Raw genomic sequence first — 25,779 nt, 5'->3', positions numbered from 1 at the left:
TTAAATGCCCTGAATATCACCCTAATATTGACTCACAAAACTTAGGCATCCCATGACAGCAAATAAAGCATCGGCTGTCTCCAGGCCAATTCTGTAAAGATGCTTTCCACTTGTAAAAGGAGTGCATTCAGTAGACTCACAGATTTATAGTGGAGATTATTAAGCCTGAATTGCAGAGGCCAGAGGTAGGTGTCCATTTATTGAGCCCAACGATTTATTCTTCACTGAGTTCACCTGAGCCAGAATAACCCATCAAGTCAGCATGCATTAAGGCACACACATGTTGATGGCTTGAACTCAGGATTCTGGACTGACAAAATTCTGCCATTATGCCACAAAATACACCTACGCTAAGGACACTGGAAAGTAAGAATGGTGTTGGTCAATGAGAAAATGAACATGAGCAGGCAGTGAGCGCTCGCAGCCCAGAAAGCCAACCGTATCCTGGGCTGCATCAAAAGGAGTGTGACCAGCAGGTCGAAGGAGGTGATCCTGCCCCTCTACTCTGCTCTCCTGAGACATCACCTGGAGTATTGTGTGCAGTTCTGGTGTCCTCAACATAAAAAGGACATGGAACTGTTGGAACAAGTCCAGAGAAGGGCCACGAGGATGATCAGGGGACTGGAGCACCTCCTGCATGAAGACAGGCTGAGAAAGTTGGGGCTATTCAGCCTGGAGAAGAGAAGGCTGCGTGGAGACCTCATAGCAGCCTTCCAGTATCTGAAGGGGGCCTATAGGGATGCTGGGGAGGGACTCTTCATTAGGGACTGTAGTGATAGGACAAGGGGTAACTGGTTCAAACTTAAAGAGGGGAAGTTTAGATTGGATATAAGGAGGAAGCTCTTTACTGTGAGGGTGGTGAGGCACTGGAATGGGTTGCTCAGGGAAGCTGTGAATGCTCCATCCCTGGCAGTGTTCAAGGCCAGGTTGGACAAAGCCTTGGGCAAGATGGTTTAGTGTGAGGTGTCCCTGCCCATGGCAGGGGGGGTGGAATTAGATGATCTTAAGGTCCTTTCCAACCCTAACTGTTCTATGATTCTATGATTTCCACAGGGGCTTACTTCAGTGGGTATGCCTTTTGATGTCGTTCTTTGAGCCCGACTGCAGATAGAAGGATCCTTCATTTAACGCAGAGGTTAGGAAGCAGGAACTCTTACGTCAGGTATTTCAGTCACAGGACTTCATTTAAGAGCCTGAAGTGATAATCTTGTAAAACATATTGTTGGCTTTCTTAAAGTATTGTTTCATCTAAAGTTAATATCAGTAAGTATTTTTGTAACTTTCTCTTTTTTTTTTGTTTTGTTTTGTTGTTTTTGGTTGTTTGTTGTTTGTTTGTTTGTTTTTTTGTTGTCTTTGTCATTAAAAGCAACATGGATTTCTGAGTATTGGAGCACTACAGAATTTTTACTTCCCTCAAAAAGGTTTGGGAAAATGTACCATTGTGTTACTCAACTGATTCATGTGTACAGTCAACATTTTTTAATCATTTTCTGAAAGAATATTAGGGTAAAGATAATAGATTATCCTGAAAGTAATGACTTGGCCTGTCAAGGGTTTTGTTACACTTTTTTTCTGTAACCTTTCAGTAATCTATTTCCAAATCAAAACTCTTTACACAGAAATCCCCAGAAGCATCCTATCAGTTCCAGAAGTAAATTATAACATACTATCCATGCTAAAGCAAGGTTAGTACTATATCCCAGAAATATTAGAGAAAGAATAAAAAACTAAAGGCAAATAGACCAAAAAAGAATTAAAAAAAAAAATGGGAAAAAAGGAAAGCCATTAAGCCATTAACTTTGCAATGGAAACTTTGAAGTAATCATTCCTGCGTGTATAGAAAGTAGAACACAAATCCTTGCTCCTTAGCAGGACAAAAAGCATGAGGTATCCTAGGACTTGTTGCTTTTAAAAAGTTTACCAGGACAGTGTATTAGGCCAAAAATCTGGATGTGGTGTGCTCATGTCCTCTGGTGCAAAGCCTAGACACTGTCCTCCAGCTATTGGTAGAAATATGTAAACACATATGTATTTCTTCTGGGAGCAGCTTGCTTAGGCCCAGAAACCATGCACTGTGCTTCGAAACCCTCCAGTGGGTGCTACACACTTTCTGACATCCAGAAAACTTGTGAATCTCCTCATCACCTGTCATTTTGGGACAGGGAGTAACACCGTGTGGTCACACAAACAAGTTACACCCAGGAAACTGTAATGCAGCCAGCAAACCATCCATCCTTTATGGGTCATCTCCATCAACTTCCTTGCAGAAGAAGTTTAGTCATGGTCTTAACATCTGGCCCAGCTGGGGAGGCCAGCTATGTCTCCCTTCCTCACACTTACAACACAAGAACAAGGTATGAAATTATCAAACCTATAGAAGCGCCGTATTTTAAAAGGTTTGTTTGGCGGTTTTTACAGTTAAAAATCAAACTGGAACTCATAATAAAGAGACAACTTTAGAAGAGGTGAGAGCATCCCACTGAAGGGGCACTGCTTAACTTAGTTTGCTAGTACTGGGGAGAGGCAAGTTTATACCACCTACTGTTGCTGCTTCTATCTCTTGGCATTCGGCTTTTCCAGGAAATCAGCTTTTAGCTGCTGCTGCCAAACTGGAACCTTACACAGCAATAAGCTCACAATGCTATCCAGAACTTTGTAATAATAAAGCAAATCTTGAGCACCTCTTCATATTTACTGAGCAATGAAATATCACACCAGGATTAAAGGGTGTTTCTGAAAATAGTTTGAATGTGAATCAGAGGATATTTCAACAGATCCAATGGAGTAATTATAGGGTAGGAAGAGCAAACAGACTGTAATAGAGAACTGTGACAGGCAGTCATAGACAAACTGTTTACCTCCCTGCTGATGGATGAATAGAGCAAATGGTCACCTCAGTAGGTTTTTTTATTTAACTTTTTGCTGGTAGATTTATTCTTGATGTCAGGCTTAACAGACAAGACCAGACTGACTATTTGGCAGCAATACACTAGATATATTTAACACCAAAAATCTTCGTGGAAGTCCTCAAAGACCATTTAAAATGTTTTTTTATAGAAGGATGGTAAATATTATGTCACACTTATAAAACGGTGGATGAGACACGTGGAGTTTAAGTTAACCTGTTCCATAGTCAAATTGAGCTGGAGCAACAAGATCTTCAAATAGCAGTGCCAAAGCAGCTGGCTTTGTAAGGCTGGAATCAAGTGCTTAAAAAAAGCCCTCAGCTGAAGCTCCCCAAAATTTTGAGTCTTGGAGTCATTCAATTGTCACTTCAGTGACCAGTGACGACTTGACATAGTCATGATGAACTACGTCCCTTCTTTTGATTATCAATGGCCTCTTACTAGGCACGAATTCTGAGACAGAGATAGTGGTTTCATGACTGCATCTTATGTTAACAGGGAAATGCTTGAACCCAAGCAATAAAACCAAATTATTTTTTTTTATTTAATTCGAATGATGCAATTTGCATGTTCATTCCTTCAGTGTATCTTTGACTTATGAACTATTAAAGTCTTGCAACTTCAAAAAGGCTTAATTGCAGGACTAAGCAAGTCTATCCCTCTGCATTCTGACATGTACCATGTACCACTTTCCTCTTGTCTTCCAATAGGAGATGCCCAACAGTTCACCACACACTCCATGGAGAAAACCTGGAATAATCAACTCAACCAATTAGCATACACTCAATAGAAAAAGTCAAGTCTACTAGCAGCTTAAAAGGGCAGGGAAACATCAGAAACAAAAAGTAACCTGGGGCAGATTGGCTGATTGTGTGCTAATGAAGTAGGCAGAGCTAGCCTAATTAACAGCTCTTCCTTAAAAGTCACTCCACAACAAAAATTTTCTTTTCTGCCTGTTTATCTCTAGGCTTACTTTTTTTTTTTTTCTGATATAAACTACAGAGCTTCAAAAAACAGCTCTAAGGATAAAAATATTATTCTCCTATTAATGAAAATGGTAACATAAATCAATTTAGTTTCATAACCCATCTCTTATGTCAAAAATTCTTTTTAACTGTTTCTAATTTTTGCCAAATGAGACAGAAGTTCATCTGAACTTCTTTTGAGATGTTTTTTAGCTTGTCACATAGACATGTTTTGACTTCTTGTCTGTGATGACCCTGAGCAACTCCACAACCAGCCTACAGGAGGAAGCTGGACCATCTGACCTCCACAAGTCCCTTCCAACTTGAATCATTCTCTGATGCTATTCTGATAGCCTGGCTACAAACCAGGCCATTCTTTCCATTTTCAGGATTTAACCAATGCTGCTGAAAAAGATAGTAAAAAGTAAGAGACTGAACAAGACTTACTTTGTGATGGCAAAATATATTATCGTGCACTTATAATAATAACTATATAGAAAAAGAGATATGCTTCAGAGGGTTTTTTAAATGAACTCATATATAGCTTCTTCTCCTGACAAAATTTCTTTTTACTATGAGAATCACACTTTTCACTAAAGCAAAAAAAATTAAAATAACTGATTGATTCTGACGTGATGGATTCTTGTTGAGGACTACAGCTGAATTACAGAAAGGAGCACTGAAATTCCTTTTTGAACATGAATGCAAGCCTGCCTATACTGTTGAGCATGTGACATAATCAAAATTGTGACATAAAGACAACTACTGTCAACAGCAGTGGTAAGAAAATCCTGAAAATGCTGTCTCAACACAGCTGATATTAGCACTCCTGAAGTTTAATTACCCTAATGCTGTTTAATTTTCTGCTGCTTGAAACAGAAATACCAGTGTACCCTCTGCTACTTGTATCTAAATCCCTTTTGCATGTTCTTATTTCAATACAAACACTGCAGGAAAAGTAATCAAAGTTTTGTAGGCAAGTAAAGTAAGTCATGAAGCAAAACACTGTGTCTTTAATAGATATTAACAGCTGTATCTATGCCTATTTACTTTTTCCTCATTTCATCCACTATGATGAAATCCTCCCGCTCATCCTCCAGAATGAACAGTTGCCTCTAGGTATCCTCTATACCATTTGTTTCAATACCAATGTTTCTGTCAGTTACCTGTTCATTTGCCAACTGCACAATTGTTTATGAGATTCTGAGGACCAGTTCTCATTACTCAGGAACCAAAAAAAAATGTCTTGAAAGTTCATGACAATACTCATTTAAAATGTTTACAGAGGGAAGCCCACAAGTCTATTCAGCAGACTGCACAGCTCTGTAACACTTTTCATTCCCTGGGATGTATAAATCAGAGAGCGCTCTTAGGCTTTTTGCAAAAGAGCAAAAGTTATCAAATTTCTCAGTCATATTAAAACACAGGTGGAAATATATTTAAAGAAAACACAGAAATTGAGAGCTGGACTGATGTAAATGGTATGTAATACACCACCTTCAGAAAGCAGCACATATGACCATTAGGTGTTTGGAAAATAGCAGAAAGATTAACCGAAATCTGAATACATCACTAGGACAGCATCTTGCAAAGGAAAAAAATATTATATTTCAAGATGCATTTACAGACTAAGTAACTCCTGACAGAACTAATTTTGTTACATTACCTCTGGAACTGTTTGAAAGCCAGGTATCTTGAAATGTACCCTTGGCCAACAGAAAAACTGCATGCAAGAACAGCAGAACAGATGATCCTTAGAGCAATATGGATGCGTTATATTCCATTTACAATACAAGGAATCTTTGTTTTTAAGTGTTACATCTTAGAACGACAGAAAATTCACTCTGATTTTTTCATTGATTTGTCTCTATGGAAACCAGAAGCATGACTCTTAATTTTAGATGGTGATGGCTCAGTAAGTCACTACACTGCATTTCAACTGCATCTGTTTTAGTTTTCAAACTTAGAAGTTTGAAAAGCCATGATACAAGTAATACTTTTTAACTGTTTATTTTACACATTCTAGTATTTTGGGTGGGGAAGGAAATAATATTTTTATTAAAATTGCATTTCTAGGACCTCTATTATCACAAACACTCCAAAAGTGCTTTTATCATTAAAACATTACTTTGGAAGAAGCTGTTGCTGAGGGGAAAGCAATGAAGACACTGAACTGTGTTCATTTCCCTGCTTATTTCATAACATAGTTTGTAATGCCAATTCAGTATGTTTCAGCATAGCAGTAAAACAAATTCTCTATTTTGGCTGTCTCCCACATTTTTTCCAGAAATGTATCTTGCCTATCCAAGTGTCTAAAATAGGATTTTCCCACCTAGGTGTTTGCCTGGAAAGGTGTTAGTATTTTCCTACTGATTTTTGGCATCTGTCAATTGAGTCTTCCTTTTCTATACCACACGCACAGTGTCTTCAGGGGCTTGTCTCCTTCATTTGCAGGCTGAATGAAACCACAGGGTTAGGAATTTTGTGAATGTTACCATCACAAAATTAATTCACTTTTTAAAAACTGTGGCTGCTATAACACACCTACATTTTCCTGTTCTGAGGAACACTTTGTACTGCATGTAGTCTCATACATTCCAGCTGCCACTTGTATACAAAGTCTTTACTTTTGTTTCCAACCTTCGAGCCTTTCCTTCTTCTCACTTTCACCACATTAAATTTCCTGTGTGCATTTTTATTCTTTTTCAAAAAGCAATAAGCCACAGCAGAATGGAACTCTTGGCTTCTGATACTCGCCAAAAGGTGTTAGGAGGTACGCAGCTAGCTTAAAGCTCAGTCTGATCCATTTTTGAAAAAGGATTTAAAAACTTAAACTGACATTCAAAATAGAAACAAAAGCTTGAGGTTTTGACATTGTTATGACAAAAAAAAAAAAAAAGAGCATGCAAGGAATTATTATTAAGGTGTTCAGCAGATGGCCTAATGTTAGTTTTTAGGTAGTAGAGAGACTGTATATAGTGACATTAAAGGAAGGACAGAATTAGCGAAACTATCAATCAGCAGTTCTGTATGAGTCACTAAAAGACATATAAAGCCACTTATGTGACTCATACGAGGAGGAAAGGCAGAGCAAAAAGTGAAGAATAGTGTACAGTGAGAATGTCTTCTATGCCAGGACACCATAGGATTCTTTAAAACTGGCCTCTATCACTACACTTGTGAGGTGAAAATTCTGTCACACAGTAGAAAGGGAGAAACATCACCCCCTAAAAGTACTGTCTTTTCTTTTGCGGTTAACGTAACAAAATCTTTAAGCACTATAAAGTTATTTGATTTTATAAAATACACAGTCCAGAAACACAGGTATTTCCCTTACAGCACTTTCTGAAATAGATGCTTCTCAGCTGCAACAAACAATTGAGTGGCACAGTATCAGCAAGACCAAAACATAGCTCCAGGATGGGCTATTCTGAAGGGAAGTGGGGGACAGTGGGCTAAAGGAAAAGTTAAGCAGCAATATTTTAATATTTCTTGGATGCAGGAGAAAAGGAGAAGATTGGGAAAGCCTTCTGGGAGGGGTGGAACTCCCCATTTCTTTCCTACAAATGCCTCAAGAAGTGTGGTGAATAACACGTGCCAAGGCAATGCAGGAAAGACAAGAGAGGAAGAAGGAAGAAGAAACATTCATACAGACCTGTTCTGTATGCTGTGTATATAAGCATCACCTTAGCTGGGTGTTTTTAACGTGAAGAAGGAAATATTAGGGGCAATTCACCGATTAGGGCTATTCCCATGATATGAAAGAAATCAGCTTGATAGAAGCATGTCTCCCCCCAGTAGCAACATCTTTTGACTTGCCATCAATCTAGGTAATGTTTTCAGCTATCACCAAAGGGTTCAGTTCATTGCTGCACAAGAATGATTATTAACTTTCTGGAGGGTGTAATATTGCATTGAAACAATATAGTCAATGAATATCCTCATGGCAGCACTTAAAAAAACTGTCCTATTTCTATAATTTTATTAGCAATGTATTACTACTTGCTACGCTTTTTTTCACTATCTGACAAAATATTTTCACATATTTATTTCCAGTGAAAGAAAGGCAGAGTGGATGTGGTTCCTGTTTAAGTAGGAATTCTGTTATTTGTTGTTTAATGGGGTAAACAAGGATAAGGACTTTCCAGAATATAATTTTGTCATGGCCTATTTTATTCCATAACAATATATATCCTATATCCTATATATACCATTCACTTTCCCTTGCAGTTTTGTACATTTTGCCAGTAAACCATATAGTCAGTGGTTGACTAAGAATCCATTTATTTAGAATCACAGAATAGTTAGGGTTGGAAAGGACCTTAAGATCACCTAGTTCCAACCCCCCTGCCATGGGCAGGGACACCTCACACTAAACCATCTCACCCAAGTCTTCGTCCAACCTGGCCTTGAACACCACCAGGGGTGCAGCATTCATAACTTCCCTGGGCAACCCATTCCAGTGCCTCACCACCCTCACAGGAAAGAATTTCCTCCTTATACCCAATCTAAACTTCCCCTGTTTAAGTTTTAACCCATTACCCCTTGTCCTATCACTACAGTCCCTAATGAAGAGTCCCTCCCCAGCATCCCTATAGGCCCCCTTCAGATACTGGAAGGCTGCTATGAGGTCTCCACGCAGCCTTCTCTTCTCTAGCCTGAACAGCCCCAACTTCCTCAGCCTGTCTTCATATGGGACGTGCTCCAGTCCCCTGATCATCCTCGTGGCCCTCCTCTGGACTTGTTCCAGCAGTTCCATGTCCTTTTTATGTTGAGGACACCAGAACTGCACACAATACTCCAGGTGAGGTCTCACAAGAGCAGAGTAAAGGGGCAGGATCACCTCCTTCGACCTGCTGGTCACGCACCTTTTGATGCAGCCCAGGATACGGTTGGCTTTCTGGGCTGTGAGTGCACACTGAAGCCAGCTCATGTTCAGTTTCTCATCGACCAACACCCCCAAGTCCTTCTCTGCAGGGCTGCTCTGAATCTCTTCTCTGCCCAACCTGTAGCTGTGCCTGGGATTGCTCCGACCCAGGTGTAGGACCTTGCAAGGTCCCTCTGGATGGCATTCCTTCCCTCCAGGGTATCAACTGAACCACACAGCTTGGTGTCATCGGCAAACTTGCTGAGGACGCACTCAATCCCACTGTCCATGTCACTGACAAAGATGTTGAACAAGACCGGTCCCAACACTGATCCCTGAGGGACACCACTCGTTCCTGGTCTCCAGCTGGACACTGAGCCATTGACCACAACTCTTTGTGTGCGGCCATCCAGCCAGTTCTTTATCCACTGAGTGGTCCATCCATCAAATTGATGCCTCTCCAATACAGAGACAAGGGTGTAGTGTGGAACAGTGTCGAACGCTTTGCACAAGTCCAGGTAGATGACATCAACTGCTCTACCCCTGTCCATCAGTTCTGTAGCCCCATCATAGAAGGCCACCAAATTGGTCAGGCAGGATTTCCCCTTAGTGAAGCCATGTTGGCTGTCACCAAGCACCCTGTTGATTTTCATGTGCCTTAGCATGCCTTCCAGGAGAATCTGCTCCAAGATTTTGCCAGGCACAGAGGTGAGACTGACTGGTCTGTAATTCCCTGGGTCATCCATTTGCCCCTTCTTGAAAATTTAAACAAAGCAAATAAAAATAAGTGTTTCTATTTAATGCTTCCACTGCTAACTTTCTATCAAATGGCAAAGATTGGATAAAAAATGTTTACCGTGACTGAGCTTGTTACAGAAGTCAACCAAACGCTTATCTTTAAAAAGCATTAATTTATGCCTTTCTGTTGAAAGTTTAAACAAGCAAGCTTGTTCCCAGGATTGTTCCTGCTTAAGAGACTTGGTAATGGTCACTTGGAAATACGGTCATTTAGAAACTCGGAAAAGATGCCCATATTTTAGAAAGTATTATAAATACTGCAAAAAATGTAAGTTCTTAGTCTTAAAGAGATTAAAATTAATGGCTATGCATCCCTTTCAATAAATTATTATATTTAGAAACAACATCATGACAAAAACTATGATTATACTACCACAGGTCCTCCTCACTAAGGCAGAACACCAGGCAAGAATTGTTTCATAGCAGCATCAAAGAAAATCAGCCTCAAAGTGACCTCTGGAATAGATCATCTGGTCCACTTCTGTGCCCGGAGGCACAAACAAGTGTCTGTTGATCCTTCCTCACAGATATGTATATATATTCAACCAGTCCTTGAACCTCCCAATGACAGATTCCACAGTCTCCCTGTGGCAACCTTTTTTAAGATGGTTAAAAACAGTTTCCCTCTTGGGAATAAAAAAAAGCAATGCACAGATAATTTGGAGTAACTAAAATAAACCCTAGAATTTCAGTATGCAGTGCCACCTACTCCAGGAAGAAGAAAGGAGTGAAGCAGTGAGAAATGATGATACAGCAGTGTACACTTGATTTATGCCTGTTTTAAAGATTCTGTGGTTTAGATTCATATCCTACCAGGCACCTCTACAACTGAACAACACCTGCATGAATAAAGTATGAGCTGAGAAACAGCATTTAATTTCATACAACTGTGGTTAACTTCTACAAGGTCAGGGAATACCTCATACAGTTCAACTCCTCTTGAAGGCATACCTCCACTACAAAATATAGGCCTGGCACACAAGTGTCATTGGTTTGAGAAAGAGCCACCAGGAAGTGTAAGAAGAGCCAAGGTGGGTCTAACTTCCACTCAGTTCCTCATGGAAACAGTTCTTTTGTGAGCCAGAGGAATGGATTAGGAAACTGGTGAACAGCAGTCCCAAGGAAATGGGCCAGATAGAGACCACCCAAAAAGCAGAAAAGGCATAAGAATAGGACTGGAATTAGAAGAAACTATTTGTCAGTTAGAGATAACCAAATGGTCAGTGTTGCTTGCAACCATTGCTCATACAGAAAAAGGTGGAGGAAAAGCCAACACAACACCTGAAACCCAGGAAAACAGAGGACTAGATGCCCATATGAAGAGAAACTATGTGCTTATTTTGAAAGAGCTTGATAAACTATGTCCCAGGCAGAGTGAGATTATTTTAATAACCTCTAACTATGGGTTCCTTTGAGAGGCACGCATGAACTAAAATGAAGTCTATGGTCACTGTATTATTTAGATATAGCTTCCACAATATTATGCTGCAAGAATTTAATTTAAAAAATTCCTATGTGGCATGTCTCTTTGAAACCACCTATGGAGAATTCATGCTATATTTTCTGGATATTATCAGTAAATAAATCCTTTATAACCTGCTTGTAATTGCAGTAGACACACATTTAAGCAATTAACAGTTGCATTTAAAATGGGATTTTCTTATTTATAAAACAAAATCCCACAGAACTCATATACAAAGGCATTAAGATGGTGAAGGGAAAGGGATTGACAATTACGCTGCTCATCCAATTACAAAATCTGAATCTTACTGTTACTTTCCAAATCAGCAGACCATTTAATGAAACTTGGGATAGTTCTGTCAGTGTAGCAAATTCCTTAATTAATACAGCAGAGTATAACTCTCTGAAATATTGGTTTTCATTTATAAGAATATTTCCAACAAAAGTCTCATTTCTGCTAAGTCCACGTCTGCCCATCTGGATAAAAATTATTTTGGTAAACGTCCTGTCAAACTACTGCTGACTAACATGTAACTCTTTAAAGTAGTACAATACACAGAAGAAAATCATGTAAATTGTTGCCAAGCTTAAGAGCTCCAAGCTATGCTTTAGAGATTTCATTATTGTTATTACTGTTTTACAATTACCATTTGCAGGTAAATGACAGGGTCTGTATAATGCTGTTGTACTTTTGTCTGCTGTTGAGTAGAGATTCTGGTCAAACAAGGGAAGGAAATGCTGTGAGACCAATTCTCTGTTGGCATAACTGTATTGATTTCACTAGACTTAGTCAGCAGAAAACATAAGCTTCTGCTTATATTTAAACAAAAAAAAAGCAAACCACCAAAAAACAACAAAAAACAACACACACCATTTGCTTTTGCTAAAACATCTTTTTCAACTGAAGAATAGATGACAGGATCCACTCCTAAACCTAACAAAGTACATACCTTCTCCAGTAGCTCCCTGTCTTTCTTGTACTGAGGAGCCCAGAACTGGACACAGTGCTCCAGATGTGGCCTCACCAGGGTCGAGTAGAGGAGCAGGATCATCTCCCTCGACCTGCTGGCCACACTCCTCCAGATGCACCCCAGGATGTTATTTCTCTTCCTGGCCGCAAGGGCACACTCCCGGTTTATAGTCAATTTATCATCACCAAGTCCCCCAGGTCCTTCTCAGCTGAGTTACTCTCTAGTAGGTCAGTCCCAACCTCTACTGGTGTTTGGGGTTCTTCCTCACCAGGTGCAGGACCCTACCCTTGCCTGTTTTGAACCTCATTAGTTTTCTCTCCATCCAATTCTCCAGCCTACCAAGGTCCCATTGAAAGGCAGCACAGCCTTCAGATGGTGCCATAAAGACCTAGGAATGAAAAGAAAGGAATATGTTTGGGAAAAAGAAGAAAAATTCACTGTATCTGGGGTTGGTGAAAGAACAGGTTAGGTAGACTGGCTCATTCTGGAAAGTTCTCAGATGGATTTTCAGTAGCAGAAGCAGGAAATACATTGCTTCAAGAGCTCTCCAGGACACAACAGCCTTAGTTAACCTGCAGGGCCTGAAGCTGCCAGGATTGAGACACTAAATGAGAGCTGAGACAGTTAAAACTGACTTGTATTTTTTTTCTTCACATAAAGGAGAGCTGTAAAAGTAAAACTTGAGCATTTTGCCTCATTAAAAGTATTTCCACTGGAAATGGACCGTAGGTAAATCCACATAAACGGAGACTAGTTGTATTCAACTGCAATTACTCCTACATTCTCAATTCCCATCTAGAGAAACTGCCCTTTCTTGAGGTGATAGGCAATTTTCTTTCAGTGATAGCTGACGTGTGGATCTCTTCCTAAGCACAGACTGGGAGCTGTGCTTCATTACATCTGCTGTGTTTGTGATGAGGATTATCTGTAGCTTGAAACAGAAGTGAGAATGAAACGAAATTCTTTCAAAGGATGGTTATTAGAAGTCCTACAACAGTACTCCAATGAAGTACTTCAAGACCATTTTCTAATTTTAAATACATTTCTCACTGGTTATCTGCTTTCCACAGAATTTACCTGACTACAAAGGCAGCAGACAAAAAGCTAAGTAAATCTGTAATACTGACTTCTATGATTCTGCAACAGAACATCTCAAATTTATTGATGTAATTCTGACTACAGTTGTAGAACTCATTCATTGCCACTTGTTCTCTAGTTTAAAAACTGATTGAGAAAGAATCAAGCCAGTGCAGACCATTAGCATAAAAGAGCCCACATAAGCAGGTTTTTTACATGTAACGCATATAGCGATTAAAAGACACAATTGTGAAAAAGTGTTCAGGAGAACCACACTGCAACATATTCTCACATAGCTTTTTGTCATGGCATCACCAGGTTTCAGCACAATTTGGACCTTTTGCAAGTTATGCTTGTAAAATGAAATTGGTTGTCATCCATTTCAGTTCTTCCCTATTCCTGATGTGAGAGGTCAGAATTTTTCCAGTAATCCGTCAAAGCATGATTTTACAAAACACCATTTTGAGGACTGTTCTCTGGAACACAGTCTACCAGGCATGTCACTGCACCTGCTGTTGTCAACATTTCTCAATAATCTTTTCATGGTAAGCTTCAAAGGATATGAACTTAAAACCTTCTTTCTCTTGAAAAGCCTGTCGGTCTGGAGTATCTTTGAAAATGGCTACTCTTAGCTTGATTAATCAAAGTTATTTCACAATATTCTGAATGAGCAAACTGACCAATTCTCTGTGGAATTGATCTCCTACAAATTGACATCCTTCTTTATAGGTGGAACACCTTTAAGCTGGAAATACACTGGGCGTTTTCATAAATCAAAGCTGCTCTCACTTGGGTAAGGATACATAGGAATCAACAACTCAGTACATGTGATGCACAGATGGTTCTTTGGAAAAGGAACACATTATTATTTGCATGAAATAGTATTTTTAGCATATAAACATGAAAAAAATATTTTTGACACATCCTTAACTGATAAGTTTCATAATATTATATTTTATTCTTGCACTTGATGGGGACTCAATGGTTTGAGGGTCCCAGAGCAAGACTCAGATAACTGGGCTCTATTCTGAGTCTCACCATCAGTCTAAGATGATCAGAAGGCATATTTTTGATCTCTGACCCTCAGCTCCCCCTCTCTTTAGTATCAGAAGAAAACGACATACCTCCTAGTAACTTGGTGCGAGAACTGCAAAGAAAGGTGTATATCAGAGCTGGATTGCTGTGATCATTACAGTCCAGTGCCATATACCAGACACATTCACACCATCTGAAGTGGGGCTTGCATTCTTTTCTAGAGGGGAGGAATCTATCCTGCTTGTATAAGCATGGCACTACCAGCTTATTCTACCATCAGCTTGTGGTGCCTAAGAATTCAGTACACCCTGTTCAGAGCGAAAGAGAGATGACAGCTGACTGTCTCAAAGATTCCCTAAAGTAAACAGGATAATCATCAGGCAGCTATATGAGAAAGAAAGAGAAAGTGCTTAAATTTCAGTTCTAAACTACACCTTTGGAAAATAGGTTGTTCACAACAGAAATGTATTTTAGACATACAGATTTGTTACTAGTTTAAAAGTCACAGGAATTGCTCACAGGCAAAAACTATCTATGTGTACAACTGGAAAGGCAAATAAAATCTTTCAACTAATATTTTCTTTTATAGCACATACTGAGTATGGCATACAGACATAGAAATGAATTGGGTTATGTAATTTATGTCTTGTTCACAGGCAGATGCCATTCATTTTTCACCTCAAACAGAAATGCCTGTATCTTCATCTGCTGAAAAAACATTCAAACCATACACCAGGTCTACTTGTACCCAAGAATTTCTGAAGGGGAAAGGACAGACAAGAAATAAGTCTGGGTGTTTCAGGGAATGAAGAGGAAGAGGGTTTTCTTTTTTTCAGAAGGGCTTCTTGCTTCTGAGACTCAATCAGCTTGCACCATTGGGTTTAGCAAATACCCAGTTAGTTTCTGCAAATATCCAGTTACTTTCTGCAAAACCTAGTTTAAAGCACTTGGAGTGAGAAAATAAGGCATGAAGAAATCTGTGTTACATGACAATAAACTGCTTTACCATATATACTCCCCACATTTCAGACAAATGAATGGATTAAGGTAAATTATTAACGTTTGTATCTTGCTTTAAATATGTTACCAAGCTTGTAAATTAAGCCTGACATTTCAAACGTCAGGAAGCAAGTCCTTCAATTGACATTGAAGTATAAGTCCACTGGAGAAAACCATAATGAATGCAAAATGAAAAGATGTATCATGGTGCAAATGCACACTATTAGTGGCAGAGAGTCAGATTTAGCATTTCTTAACTGTCAAGCATGCAACTTTGAGATTTAAATAACTTCAATAAATGCTTTTAATTAAATAGGTAATTACATGTCAAACAGGAAAAATACTGAAAACCAACTATTTTTCACGTTCAATAGTCTCTACCTGAGGATTGTGAAAGTTAGCATCCCCAGTATTTAAAATTACTGATATCACCTGTAACTGCCAGAACTGGAGCTGCTGGAAGCAGAGGACTGGAAAGAGCATGACTGAGGAAGGTGGACTGTGGCAGTCTGTTTGCAGGATGGAGGGATGCTCCCAAAGCCCACTCACACCTCTCCTTGTCCCCTGCATCACTCCCAGAAACACAATACTGTGACCAGGTGCTCCAGATACAACTGCAGCTGCCCAAGCAACAGCGTTTGGCTGTAATATTTTCCAAATCACAAACCCCTATCTGCAAACAAAGACTCACTCTATGACTAGGAAAGGAAGCTTTCAAATAGCCTTTTAAAATATTGTATAAAAGAAGAACAGTTTTCCATTACGTACTCAGACATAGAACAGAAGAGTGGAGGAAAACATACCTCGCTGGGTCTGGATATGTGTCTTTTTAATCTATAATTATTGCCATGTGCAGGGCTTGCAAGTGGGCTGGTCTGAAATAATCCTCTCTTTCGAGGGAAAAGGAAAAAAATCTCAAACAAATCAAAGGAAAAAAAAGAATCACCCCCAAGGCCCCAGATTCCAGCTCCTTCACCTTTGCCTTGGTCTACATGGTCTTCCCAGCTCCAAAGGAAATTTGACTCCAGCAATACAACTGCGATACATCGCAAAGTAACATGTCCTCCCTGCACCACCATATACTTCAGTTAAAACACTAGTAAGTTCCAGTACCACATATATACTTTGGGGTCTTTGTTTGCATGGAGCCAAGCATCAGTCCTTTTTAGGCAATTATCACCTTTTTAACTGGGAGAGCAATAGCAATGTGTTCTTTCCTCCTAAAAAAACCTCATGGAAAATTTGTAAATCAATGACGTGTTCCTTGTCAGGACAAACTACCTGGGAACACCTTTACTGAAAGGTCTACAGTCCAGTGGCAGAAGTGATAGAAGTTTGAAACCCTTTACAGGATCACTTATCAACAACAGAACTTCAAATAAGCACAGAAAATCTTACCAAGCCAGTCAGTTTGTCTGACAAAGGCTGTCTTGAGAACACTTACTGAAACCCATCCACTGATGGAGCAGGTAAGACCATTAATACACTGTTCTGTAACATTAAGTATACCATCTATTTTCTATTGTCCGTATTTTTTCCATATTAATGATAATGAAACTCAAATGTTCATAAAAGGACTCAGTCTGTGAAAGCCATTTTGTCATAAAGGTCATGCTTTCAAATAAATGAAGACTTCAATTCGCTATCGGCCTGTGAGTAGCATAAAAATTCAAACCCACTTCAGAACACTTACTTAGATTGTCAAAACTTGTGCAAAGGTTTGCTTTTCTCTGCAAAAGATAAGCTTGTCAACCCAAAATAAAGAAGGACAAAAGTTTGAAGGAGATGCTGCTCCCTGTCCTGCTTTGTTGTTGGTGATGGCCTGAGGAGCTGCATTCCAGCTCTGCTAGGTGCTGCAAATTGTCTCTCCTTCCACATGCTCAGGAACTCACTTTTAGTTTTTAAGCTAGCATATATTTTCCATGAGTAGTATCTGCAGATAAAGGCGATCAAAATGAGGACTAGGCATTAAGCTACAAATCATTTAATAAGCTACTTTTAAAATGCTTCCCTTCCAATAACCTCTCTCCAGTGCCTTTTCCTGAGCTTTCTCATCATGCCTCACTCGCTACTGCTATGAATAAACACTGCATTTGGAACTACAGCAATTGTAGATGTATATAGGCTACTTGAGTTTTCCTAGATCAGGCACCAACAGCATAAAGCTGAGAATAATAGTCATGCTTTGTAAGTTTGCCAGGACCTCGTGCACTTCGCAAGGCAATAAGCACACAATGAGCGCTATGTTACCACAATTTCACTTCTACTAGACTCTGGGGGACTTGTTTTGAGCTAAGTATATATGCTATTATCACAGCTACACACCCCTGCTTCACAAGGAAATGTAACTTAAGCCAAGTTCTGAAATCTAGCAAACCAGATCAGAGAAGAAACACTACCTCCCGTTTCATGAGTAGCCTCCTGCCCTATTTTTAACTCGGTCTTTTTAGGAGGATGTGTCCAGTGACCACATATGCCACAGATGAATCTTTGCAAACATGACCTCTTTCAGAGAAGAGACTTACACCTGTTCTCAAAATCCAAGGCTTTGAATTTCCCTTTGGCTCAAACGGCAGTCAATGCAGGTCATAGACAGGCTTTTCTTCACAATTTTAGCAAGAAATGCTGCTCAATGAAAAATCAGTGTGACAGACCTCCCTTCAGCAGGAATGAAAAGGTAGAGTTGTTAGAGCATTTCCAACTCAACTAAGATACCTCACTACTCAGCTTTTGTGCAGAGCAGTCCTCAGCTCAGAATGTTCTCCAAATTGCATTCTCCATTTTCTCTCTCCAACTGATATATAGGGCCATATATCCAATAAAATCACATGGATGCATAACTATGTATTACATCAACACTTTCATTTGAATTTATCTTGTATCTCTACATCCACTCCTTGTCAATTTAATTTTTCACTTCTGTTCTCTGCATAGTTTAAAGCCTTACAGGGTGGAAAATAATGGCACTGATATCTTTCTGTCCTTCACATAGCTATGATAACACTTGCAACTGTGAAAAACTACAGCTAACACTGCCATTACATTGCTGAACTAGTCTTAAAATAGGTACAGCACTTAGGAATCTACAGCTTTGGAACAGAAATGGAAAAATCTTTCACTGGCCTGAACAGCTGCAACAGAAGTTCCTCAGCAACTGCTTATGGCAGTGGTAAATCATGCAGTACCACCATAGTGAGGCAATTACAGTAGGTGCAAAAGGTATTTCAGTCCAGAATAAAAATTGTTTATAAGATCTTAATAACTATGGAAAAACAATAGCAATTAATATAGTTCTGAGCAAAAAGGAACCTTCTTCCTATGTTGCTCTCTGTGCTGTCACGGAATCATTTCTGTCCCTCGATCTCACCAATTATGAGCAGAGCAATCATATTGTCTCATGTCCCAGCTGGCAATTTCCATGGTCCATTCTCTAGGAATGGACCTAGTGTTCCCATTCCATTTTGCCATGGAAGTCTGCACTTAGTTTACTTTTTCTATCATCATTAATAAGAGGCACAGTAAAAAAGATTAGCTTAAAAAAGAGAAATAAAATTCACTAACATTGATTTTCCTCTCTACAGCAAAACCACAGAAAAAGAGGTATCAAGCAGAGACGTGATAGGAATTAGTGCTGCATTCCACTTTGCTTTACACAAAATACAGGGTCCACTTATGCTAAGAAAGCTTGAAGCAATATGAAACAGTCTGAGATTAGAACTACTATTTGCAAATAAACAGCAACAAATACATTGTCTGACCTGAATAAAGAATAAATCCTTCGGGGTTTTGAATCAGTGTTTGATTCAGTCTTCCTCCTCTTAGTTCATTTCTGTGAAGACCAGCAGCAAGTAACAAAATAAAGATGTCACCAACACTGCAAAGAGAATGACAGGATTGGGAATCTTCTTTCCTCTACACCCTGCAATATGGCAGGCAAATATAAAAGCCATTGAGGAAGACAGAAAACTCAATTACTTGACCTACAGAAATTCATTTCTCTTTTCTTTGTTTCTGACTCCATAAGATATCACCTATTGCTACTGCTGAACCCAGGACACAATCCCAGTGGGATAGAGGGCAAAAAAAAAATGTTGAGAATTCCCTCTAAAGCACCTGGAAACACCATGGAAGGGAAACACAGCAAAGAAGTCTCAAGGGAGAGTAAAAGGCCAGAGGCATTTGCATCTGCTCTTTTTCATTACTCATGGTAGAATCTTTTTCTCATTGCTTACAGAAGGTGATAAGAAAAAGCAAATCATCTCTATCTTCAGCCCTTCCCTCTCCAGAATATGGGTGTCCAATGACTGGTCCAGAAGGTGGATCTGACCCAGGAAATGCATTGAAGATAATGAGCTGCATATTCTGCACCCATATATTTTGTTTAGCTTGGGACAGGAAAGGGAGGTAGAGGTATGTCTGAACTCAGTGGCAGGAAAACACAGTTATCTTTGGCACTCATGACTCAAACAGCTCTGCTTGTCCAACTCGGAATATGAACATCGCTGGTGATTAGACACCAGTCACTTGAAAAAGTCATCACTCTGGCAGCTTGAAAAGTGGCTTGTTTGAAACAGCATTAATCTCAAATACCATGGCTCTCTAGAGGAATATTCAATTAGCATCTAGAAGTGCTGCACGTGGTAGCAGTCAGCAGCTATTGTTGTACTCAGCAGGAGAGACCCACAATGAAATGGAACAGCAAGTGACAAAATAAAAATAGGAAAAACAAAAACAAAGCAGGAAACAGGAATAGAACTGCAGGAAGACATTTTGGCTATTCACCTAGAGGAAACATAATTTCATCACAGAGTCAAAGAACGTGCTCAAAAATGCAAAGAAAGGGAACTATGTCATACATGGGAAATCAGCTTGATGGTATAATACTAAGAAACATCAGAGATGCAGTTCACTGAATGGTTGGGGATGGGGTTGTTAGTCATACAACATAAGGACAAGTCTCCTGCCAGTTATACTAGATCTGACCATCTTTTCCATGTTCCTCTCCACCCACATACACACTAAGTGACTAAAACCGTGGTGGGGAAATGAAGAGGGCAAGCACAGCCAAAAGGAGGCATTTCCCTGTCGGGATCCAGACCCCATGCCCCAGTCCCGAAGGAGTTACCCAGGGCCACTCTCCTGCAGGGAGAATGCTGGGCAGCCCTGGACCCCAAGAAAGCCAGCAGGACTTTCAGCACCACTGTAGAGAAAACAAACCAAACAAGCAAAACCCATAGGCTCTTCACAGCTGTTTTCCTCCCCATGCCTTTGTACCGAATTTTTTACTACCTTTTTTTTCCAGAAGAGTGAATTTAAACTATTTGACATCTCAGAGGTAACACGGCTTCAACACTCCAGCTACAAAAGGTGTCAGATACAATAAATGGTGATTTTAAAAATGCTTAATCACTTGACATTCACATCTTCGAACTACTGCATGAAGGGCTACACATGAAGCTGAATACTGTTACAAATCTCTCGGGTTTGTTTATCCTGTCAGCACCCCCTTTCACGAAAGCACTGGCAAAACTTGCAGCCACTGCTCATGACATTAACAGGAAAATAATGCTGGAGTTTGTAGCAGAATATTACAATTGAACGAACTTTCAGCTTCACTTCATGCAATTACCCCAGCAACAACAGCAAGCATATTGAAATCACACCACCAGTCAGCTAATTCACATTTGGGACAGCAATGCACTGAAATGATTGGCAGACCACCGATATTTCTTATGTACCTGGATTAACACTGATAACTGCAGAGTCTATGTCAGTTTCTCCACAAAATTCTAAAGTTATAGGTAACAAATAAAAACATTTTTCTTATAATCCCATCCTTGATCTTTTCATGTTATTATTGGACTTCTTATTCCTAGCTACATTGCTGCTAAAATAAGTTGCTCTTTTTTCCTAAAAAATATGCCAAACCCACTCCTGGAATGCATTTGTATTGTCCTCTTACTAGGAGAATTCCTGTAACATTCCCATTGACCTAATTGCAATTTTTGGCCTGAAAAGATGACACGTTTGTGTGAATCTGGTAAAGCTGTTGAAGCAAATACTAGAAATGAAGTACACTTCTGGCCCCTTACATCAAGCTCCAGGCTGAATCCCCTTAGGAATGTGATGGCATTTCTTCTCCCTGCTTTCTTCTAAAATCCTACTCTAAGCTGCTTAAAAAAAAAAAAAAAAGAAAAAGAAAAAAGTCCAAAATCTGACCAAAATAGCCCAGAAACTTAAGTAAAGACAGCTGGAAAGATGAAAGAGTGATAATGCTTAGATGCAAACCAAGCAACATGTTCCAACAACTGGCAGGGGCTAAATTCTAAATTCTGTCCCAAAAATGTATGTTATTTCATCTGTCATTAAAAAATACTGTGTCAGTAGGGAAATCTCTGAAACCACAATACAATGACATTGTTTTAAGTCTCTATTTGGAAGCATTATCATTACTTCAAGAAAACCAGAGTTTTCGTATTTATACACCCTCAGTGTGGTACCTGCTACAGCAAACCTTCTTCCTCATAGCAGCAGAAGAAAACAAATAATTACAGGACAAAACTGATCGTTCAGAGGTAGTTTGAAGTGCTGGTAAATACCACGTGCCATCATCAGGCAAGCAACTCAAATGCAGCGATATTATATGAAAACCACATGCAATATTGTGTCCTGTATTAGATTCCAAACACAGTTTGCAGAGATTCCCAACCCAAAGCAACTCCTGCTTTTGTCTCTGCTGCAGATGAAGCTCACGCTGGGCAAAGTCTCATTTTATAGTAAAGACAGTGCCATTGACTTGCATCCTATAATCTTGTTAAATCCTTGGATGTGCCCACAATCCCATTTAGAGTCATGGCGCAGGAACATAAATATAACTGTGTTTCTTCTGTGTCAGTGTGCTGTGTTCCCAACATATTTCTGGCTGTAATACATGCTTTTAATTTTCTGAGCTCCTGTCATGGCTTCCTTACCTGCACAGATCTTCTCATCATAGGTCTCGCACATCCAGTCATGGCACTCACACAGTGGACCATAGTATTTGCCAGACTCAGTCACTTGGCAGATGCAGACTCCACACTCACATCTGCCCCTGTCACTGCACAGCTTTCCCCCTGGAGCACGGCACCTGAGCTCTGACTCAGTTCGGGACAGCCGGCATGAAGGACGATCCAAACCACTCCTGCAGAGGACAGCAAACGGAACAAGCTGTGGTCAAAGCCAGTGGCTGCAGCTCAGAGCTGGTCTGATGAGAGCTTGCCTCAAGGGCAACCACACCCCTGCCATGGCTTCAGAATATTGTTTTAAATGCTACCAGTTTAGCTGTGCTTGTAAACTACTTCTTGCCTCAACTCACCCAATTTTCTTCTCTTTCATCACAAATCTCATTGCTAGCTGTGTTAATGCTTATATAGTATTTTACTGACCATGTTAACTGAATTAGGTTCATCATCTTTTTCATTATGTGTATCTGGTATATAAACATATACTTCTATAGTTTAATTGTTTATCATGAAAGATTTTAATCTGAATTATTCCAAGAGGGTTGGAAAAGATGCATACATCCAAACATCTAGGTAGCATAACAAGAATATCTGATACCAAAAAGCAAAACTATGGTTGATTCTAATAAAATACATTGCCAAAGTAATCTTTCTGGTTGTCAGATACATAGGATCCATGCTTTCATCAGAAAAGGAAACCAAAGTAATCATTGCTTTCCACGCAATAGTGTAGCTTGTCGCTGTGGCTTTAGTAAAGTCAGCAGAATCTGGATGCTAGCTCTAAAGATCTGCAGCTCTGCCATGCAACTGTACCATGTACTGGAGCACAGAGAGATCGTACACAGGGAAAATCACACATTGCCTCAACAGGAGCTGGACTATAGGAAAACAGAACAAAGGGCTGGCCAAGACAAAAATAGGTGCTCACAACACAAGGGAATGTGGAGGATTCAGGTGACTAGTACCTGCACTTCTCAAACATTAGATTTTGCAGGCTCTGGAGCAAAGGAGGTGCTGGCTCTAAGAGCCAAGCGGGTGCTGGCCCTGGTAGAGGAAAAGAGCAAAGCGCAGTGTACCTGCTGAGCAGGAACTCACAGGGGTTTGTGGTTAGGCGCCTGCTCTGCTCGGGCAGCAGAATTTAGAAGTTTGTGTGTAGAGAGTCATCACTGTCCAGAACTTCCCCCTTCACTCCTTTAAAAATCTACACTTTGGGCATAAAATACAGCACTGCAAATGACCCCCAGTGCTTTCACAACACCTCTTTAGGTTCCCAGTGACCCAGATCACTTCCCTCAGTGTCACTTTAAGGCAGGCAGAGGAAGAGCTCACAAACCGCTCCAGTGTTCCCTCCACAACCGCAGCCTCTGCACTCCTGACGCCTCTTAGCCAGTCGCAACCGCCCCCCCCCAGGACCTTCCGAGCCAGACTTACCGCAGGGACAGGGGGCCGGCCGCCGGCGAGAGGTCACCGGCCGGCAGCGAGGTGACCAGCAGCAGCAGCACCAGCCCCAGCAGCCGCTGTGCGTACATGGCGCAAGCTGCCCTGCTCCTGCAGCGGGACAGCCGGCAGGACAGGCCCGCCGAGAGTGCACAGAGCTGCAGGCTGGACAAGCCCGGCTCCAGGGCTGCTCCCCCCGTGCGGCAGTGGCTCTGATTAGCTGCCTGGGAGCGGGATTTGGGCAGCACTCTGGGAGGGAGGCCGGTGCCAAACCCCGAAGTTTACAGTCTAGGCAGGGAAGTAATTAGAAACAGTTGTGCAGCCAGATGGTTTATTTTGATGTTTTAAGTGACCCGTTCACAGATGTGAATGAACTGTCTAGTTCTCAAAGTGCAGGCACTGTAAATATTTGAGGTATGTGCTATCCCCCTGTCCTTTGATAGATGGCTGCTTGGGATAATCTGTGTGTGGGAAATGTGCCCCGCTGAGGAGAGGACAGGGCCAGTGCTCCCAGCTTGAGCATCCCTGCCTGACTGGCAGAGCACCTCCCTCTTCTCCTTTCCCTAAGGTTACCTGCTCAGACCACTGCACTGTGTGACACCACAGGCTGCCAACCTACAAATTAAAAACCTGAGCAAATTAAAAAGTATTAATTGTTTCCTAATGCCTCATTAAAACAGGCAGAGTGGTGTGAGATTTTGGAAGGGCTTTAAAACTAAGCTAAAACGAGGGATAGAATCAAAGAATCACAGAATGGTTTGGGTTGGAGGGGACCTTAAGATTATCTAGTCATGCACAGGGACACCTTCCCCTAGACCAGGTTGCTCCAAGCCCCATCCAACCTGGCCTTGAACACTTCCAGGGCTGAAGCATCCACAACTTCCTTGAGCAACCTGGTCCAGTGTCTCACCACCCTCACAGTAAAGAATTTGGTGGGAATGGTCATGTGCATTTCCTTATGCTACAGAAAAGGTGAACACTTTTTGATCCCTCTGGTTGTCCTGTGAAATTACTGACTGCCTGATACTTCAGAGATAGAAAGCCTTTAAAAAAACAAACTTTCACCACAAAAGATGGTAGGATATATGTGTACACACACATACACATATGCTTTTTTAAATCAGGCAGCTGACAGAAGAAACTTTCACTGATTCCAGAGCCTATATTGGAGATTAAAGCCCTTAGCTCTCTCAAGATGAATAACTCTTGCTTTATTTTCATATTTATTATCTGGTATACCACAGATTATACTGTTCTAGAAAACATTTTAAGATTTGGTAAAAAATCCTTTGACTCAGATGCTTGCATTTTATGTAGTGAACTCCAGGGTACAATTCCACGGATTCATGTAAACATAACTACTTCTGCTAGTGATCTTCCTGAAAGAAAAACATCATAAAGCATTTGACTTCGCTTTTCAGGTCTCAGAGATGCCAAAAGAGCATTTAAATTCCAGTTTGAAGCCTGTAAATCCAGGTTTTACTCAAGGACCCATTCAGTTAAACTTTCACTGAAACATAAAGAAAGAGATTGGACAAAATTGTTCTATTTGTAAAAATATATTCTTATTCCCTGGAGATATACAGCTTAAAACCAAACATGATTCCGGACAAACACAAGACTTTTGTCTTCTTTTAATAGGTTGTCTTGAAATTGTGATATGTAAAACATTGCTTTTGTAATGTACTATCCCCTGACATATAAACTTGCCCTAAAATATGAGAAAGTAGAATTAGGATGTAAAAAGATCTAAAGGCCTGTATTTAGATATGCTGTTATAACTATACTATTGCATATGTATGCAAATTTTTAACCTTTTTTTCTGCCTTTTATAGTATATTTCATATTGCAAATATGTTACAGAATTTTCTCATGCAATGCATCTGGTAAAAAACCTGTATTAAGAGTGATCTGTTGGCTTCAGTCTTGTGAATGTTTACAGTTGTGCTAACCTCGTGCACTTGACTTATTTTGATGGATCTAGTGAAAGGATGAGTAATATTCGCAGGCCTTTATTTCTGACAGTCCTTGAGCTTTGAAGTCCATGCTTAATGGACTATATGTTCTATCTGTGAGATAGCTTTTCAAATTTATTTGTTGTGCTCCAATTCAGAAAAACAGAAACAGAACAAAACCACCCTAAACAAACCCTTAGATTCAAAAAGAGAGCACTTTTAAGAAAAATATGATTGTCAGAAATTGTACTGCCAGAAGTCTGGAGTTAGAGAAGAATAAATAGAAAGCTTTGCATTTTAAATAGCA

The 25,779-nt window shown here is 40.2% G+C and overlaps 1 protein-coding gene across 1 annotated transcript in view; it reads right to left on the bottom strand.

Annotated features, from left to right (window-relative positions):
* Positions 1-23,899, bottom strand: part of ITGBL1 (integrin subunit beta like 1) — a 141,102-nt gene extending 117,203 nt beyond the window's left edge. Inside the window, exons 1-2 of the mRNA XM_062624690.1 lie at positions 23,512-23,899; positions 22,051-22,259 (exon numbers count right to left, since the gene is read on the bottom strand). Coding sequence (XP_062480674.1) covers positions 22,051-22,259; positions 23,512-23,609 — 307 coding nt within the window. The 5' untranslated portion in view covers positions 23,610-23,899. The remainder of the gene's footprint in view (positions 1-22,050; positions 22,260-23,511) is intronic.
* Between the last annotated feature and the right edge of the window lie 1,880 nt (positions 23,900-25,779).

The sequence above is a fragment of the Pezoporus occidentalis genome, unplaced genomic scaffold (assembly GCF_034315485.1).
Source record: "Pezoporus occidentalis ecotype Australia unplaced genomic scaffold, CSIRO_AGI_Poc_V1 ctg27, whole genome shotgun sequence".
NCBI lineage: Eukaryota > Metazoa > Chordata > Aves > Psittaciformes > Psittacidae > Pezoporus > Pezoporus occidentalis.
Note: the sequence above shows the minus strand (reverse complement) of the source record. Positions and strands in the feature narration are given on the sequence as shown.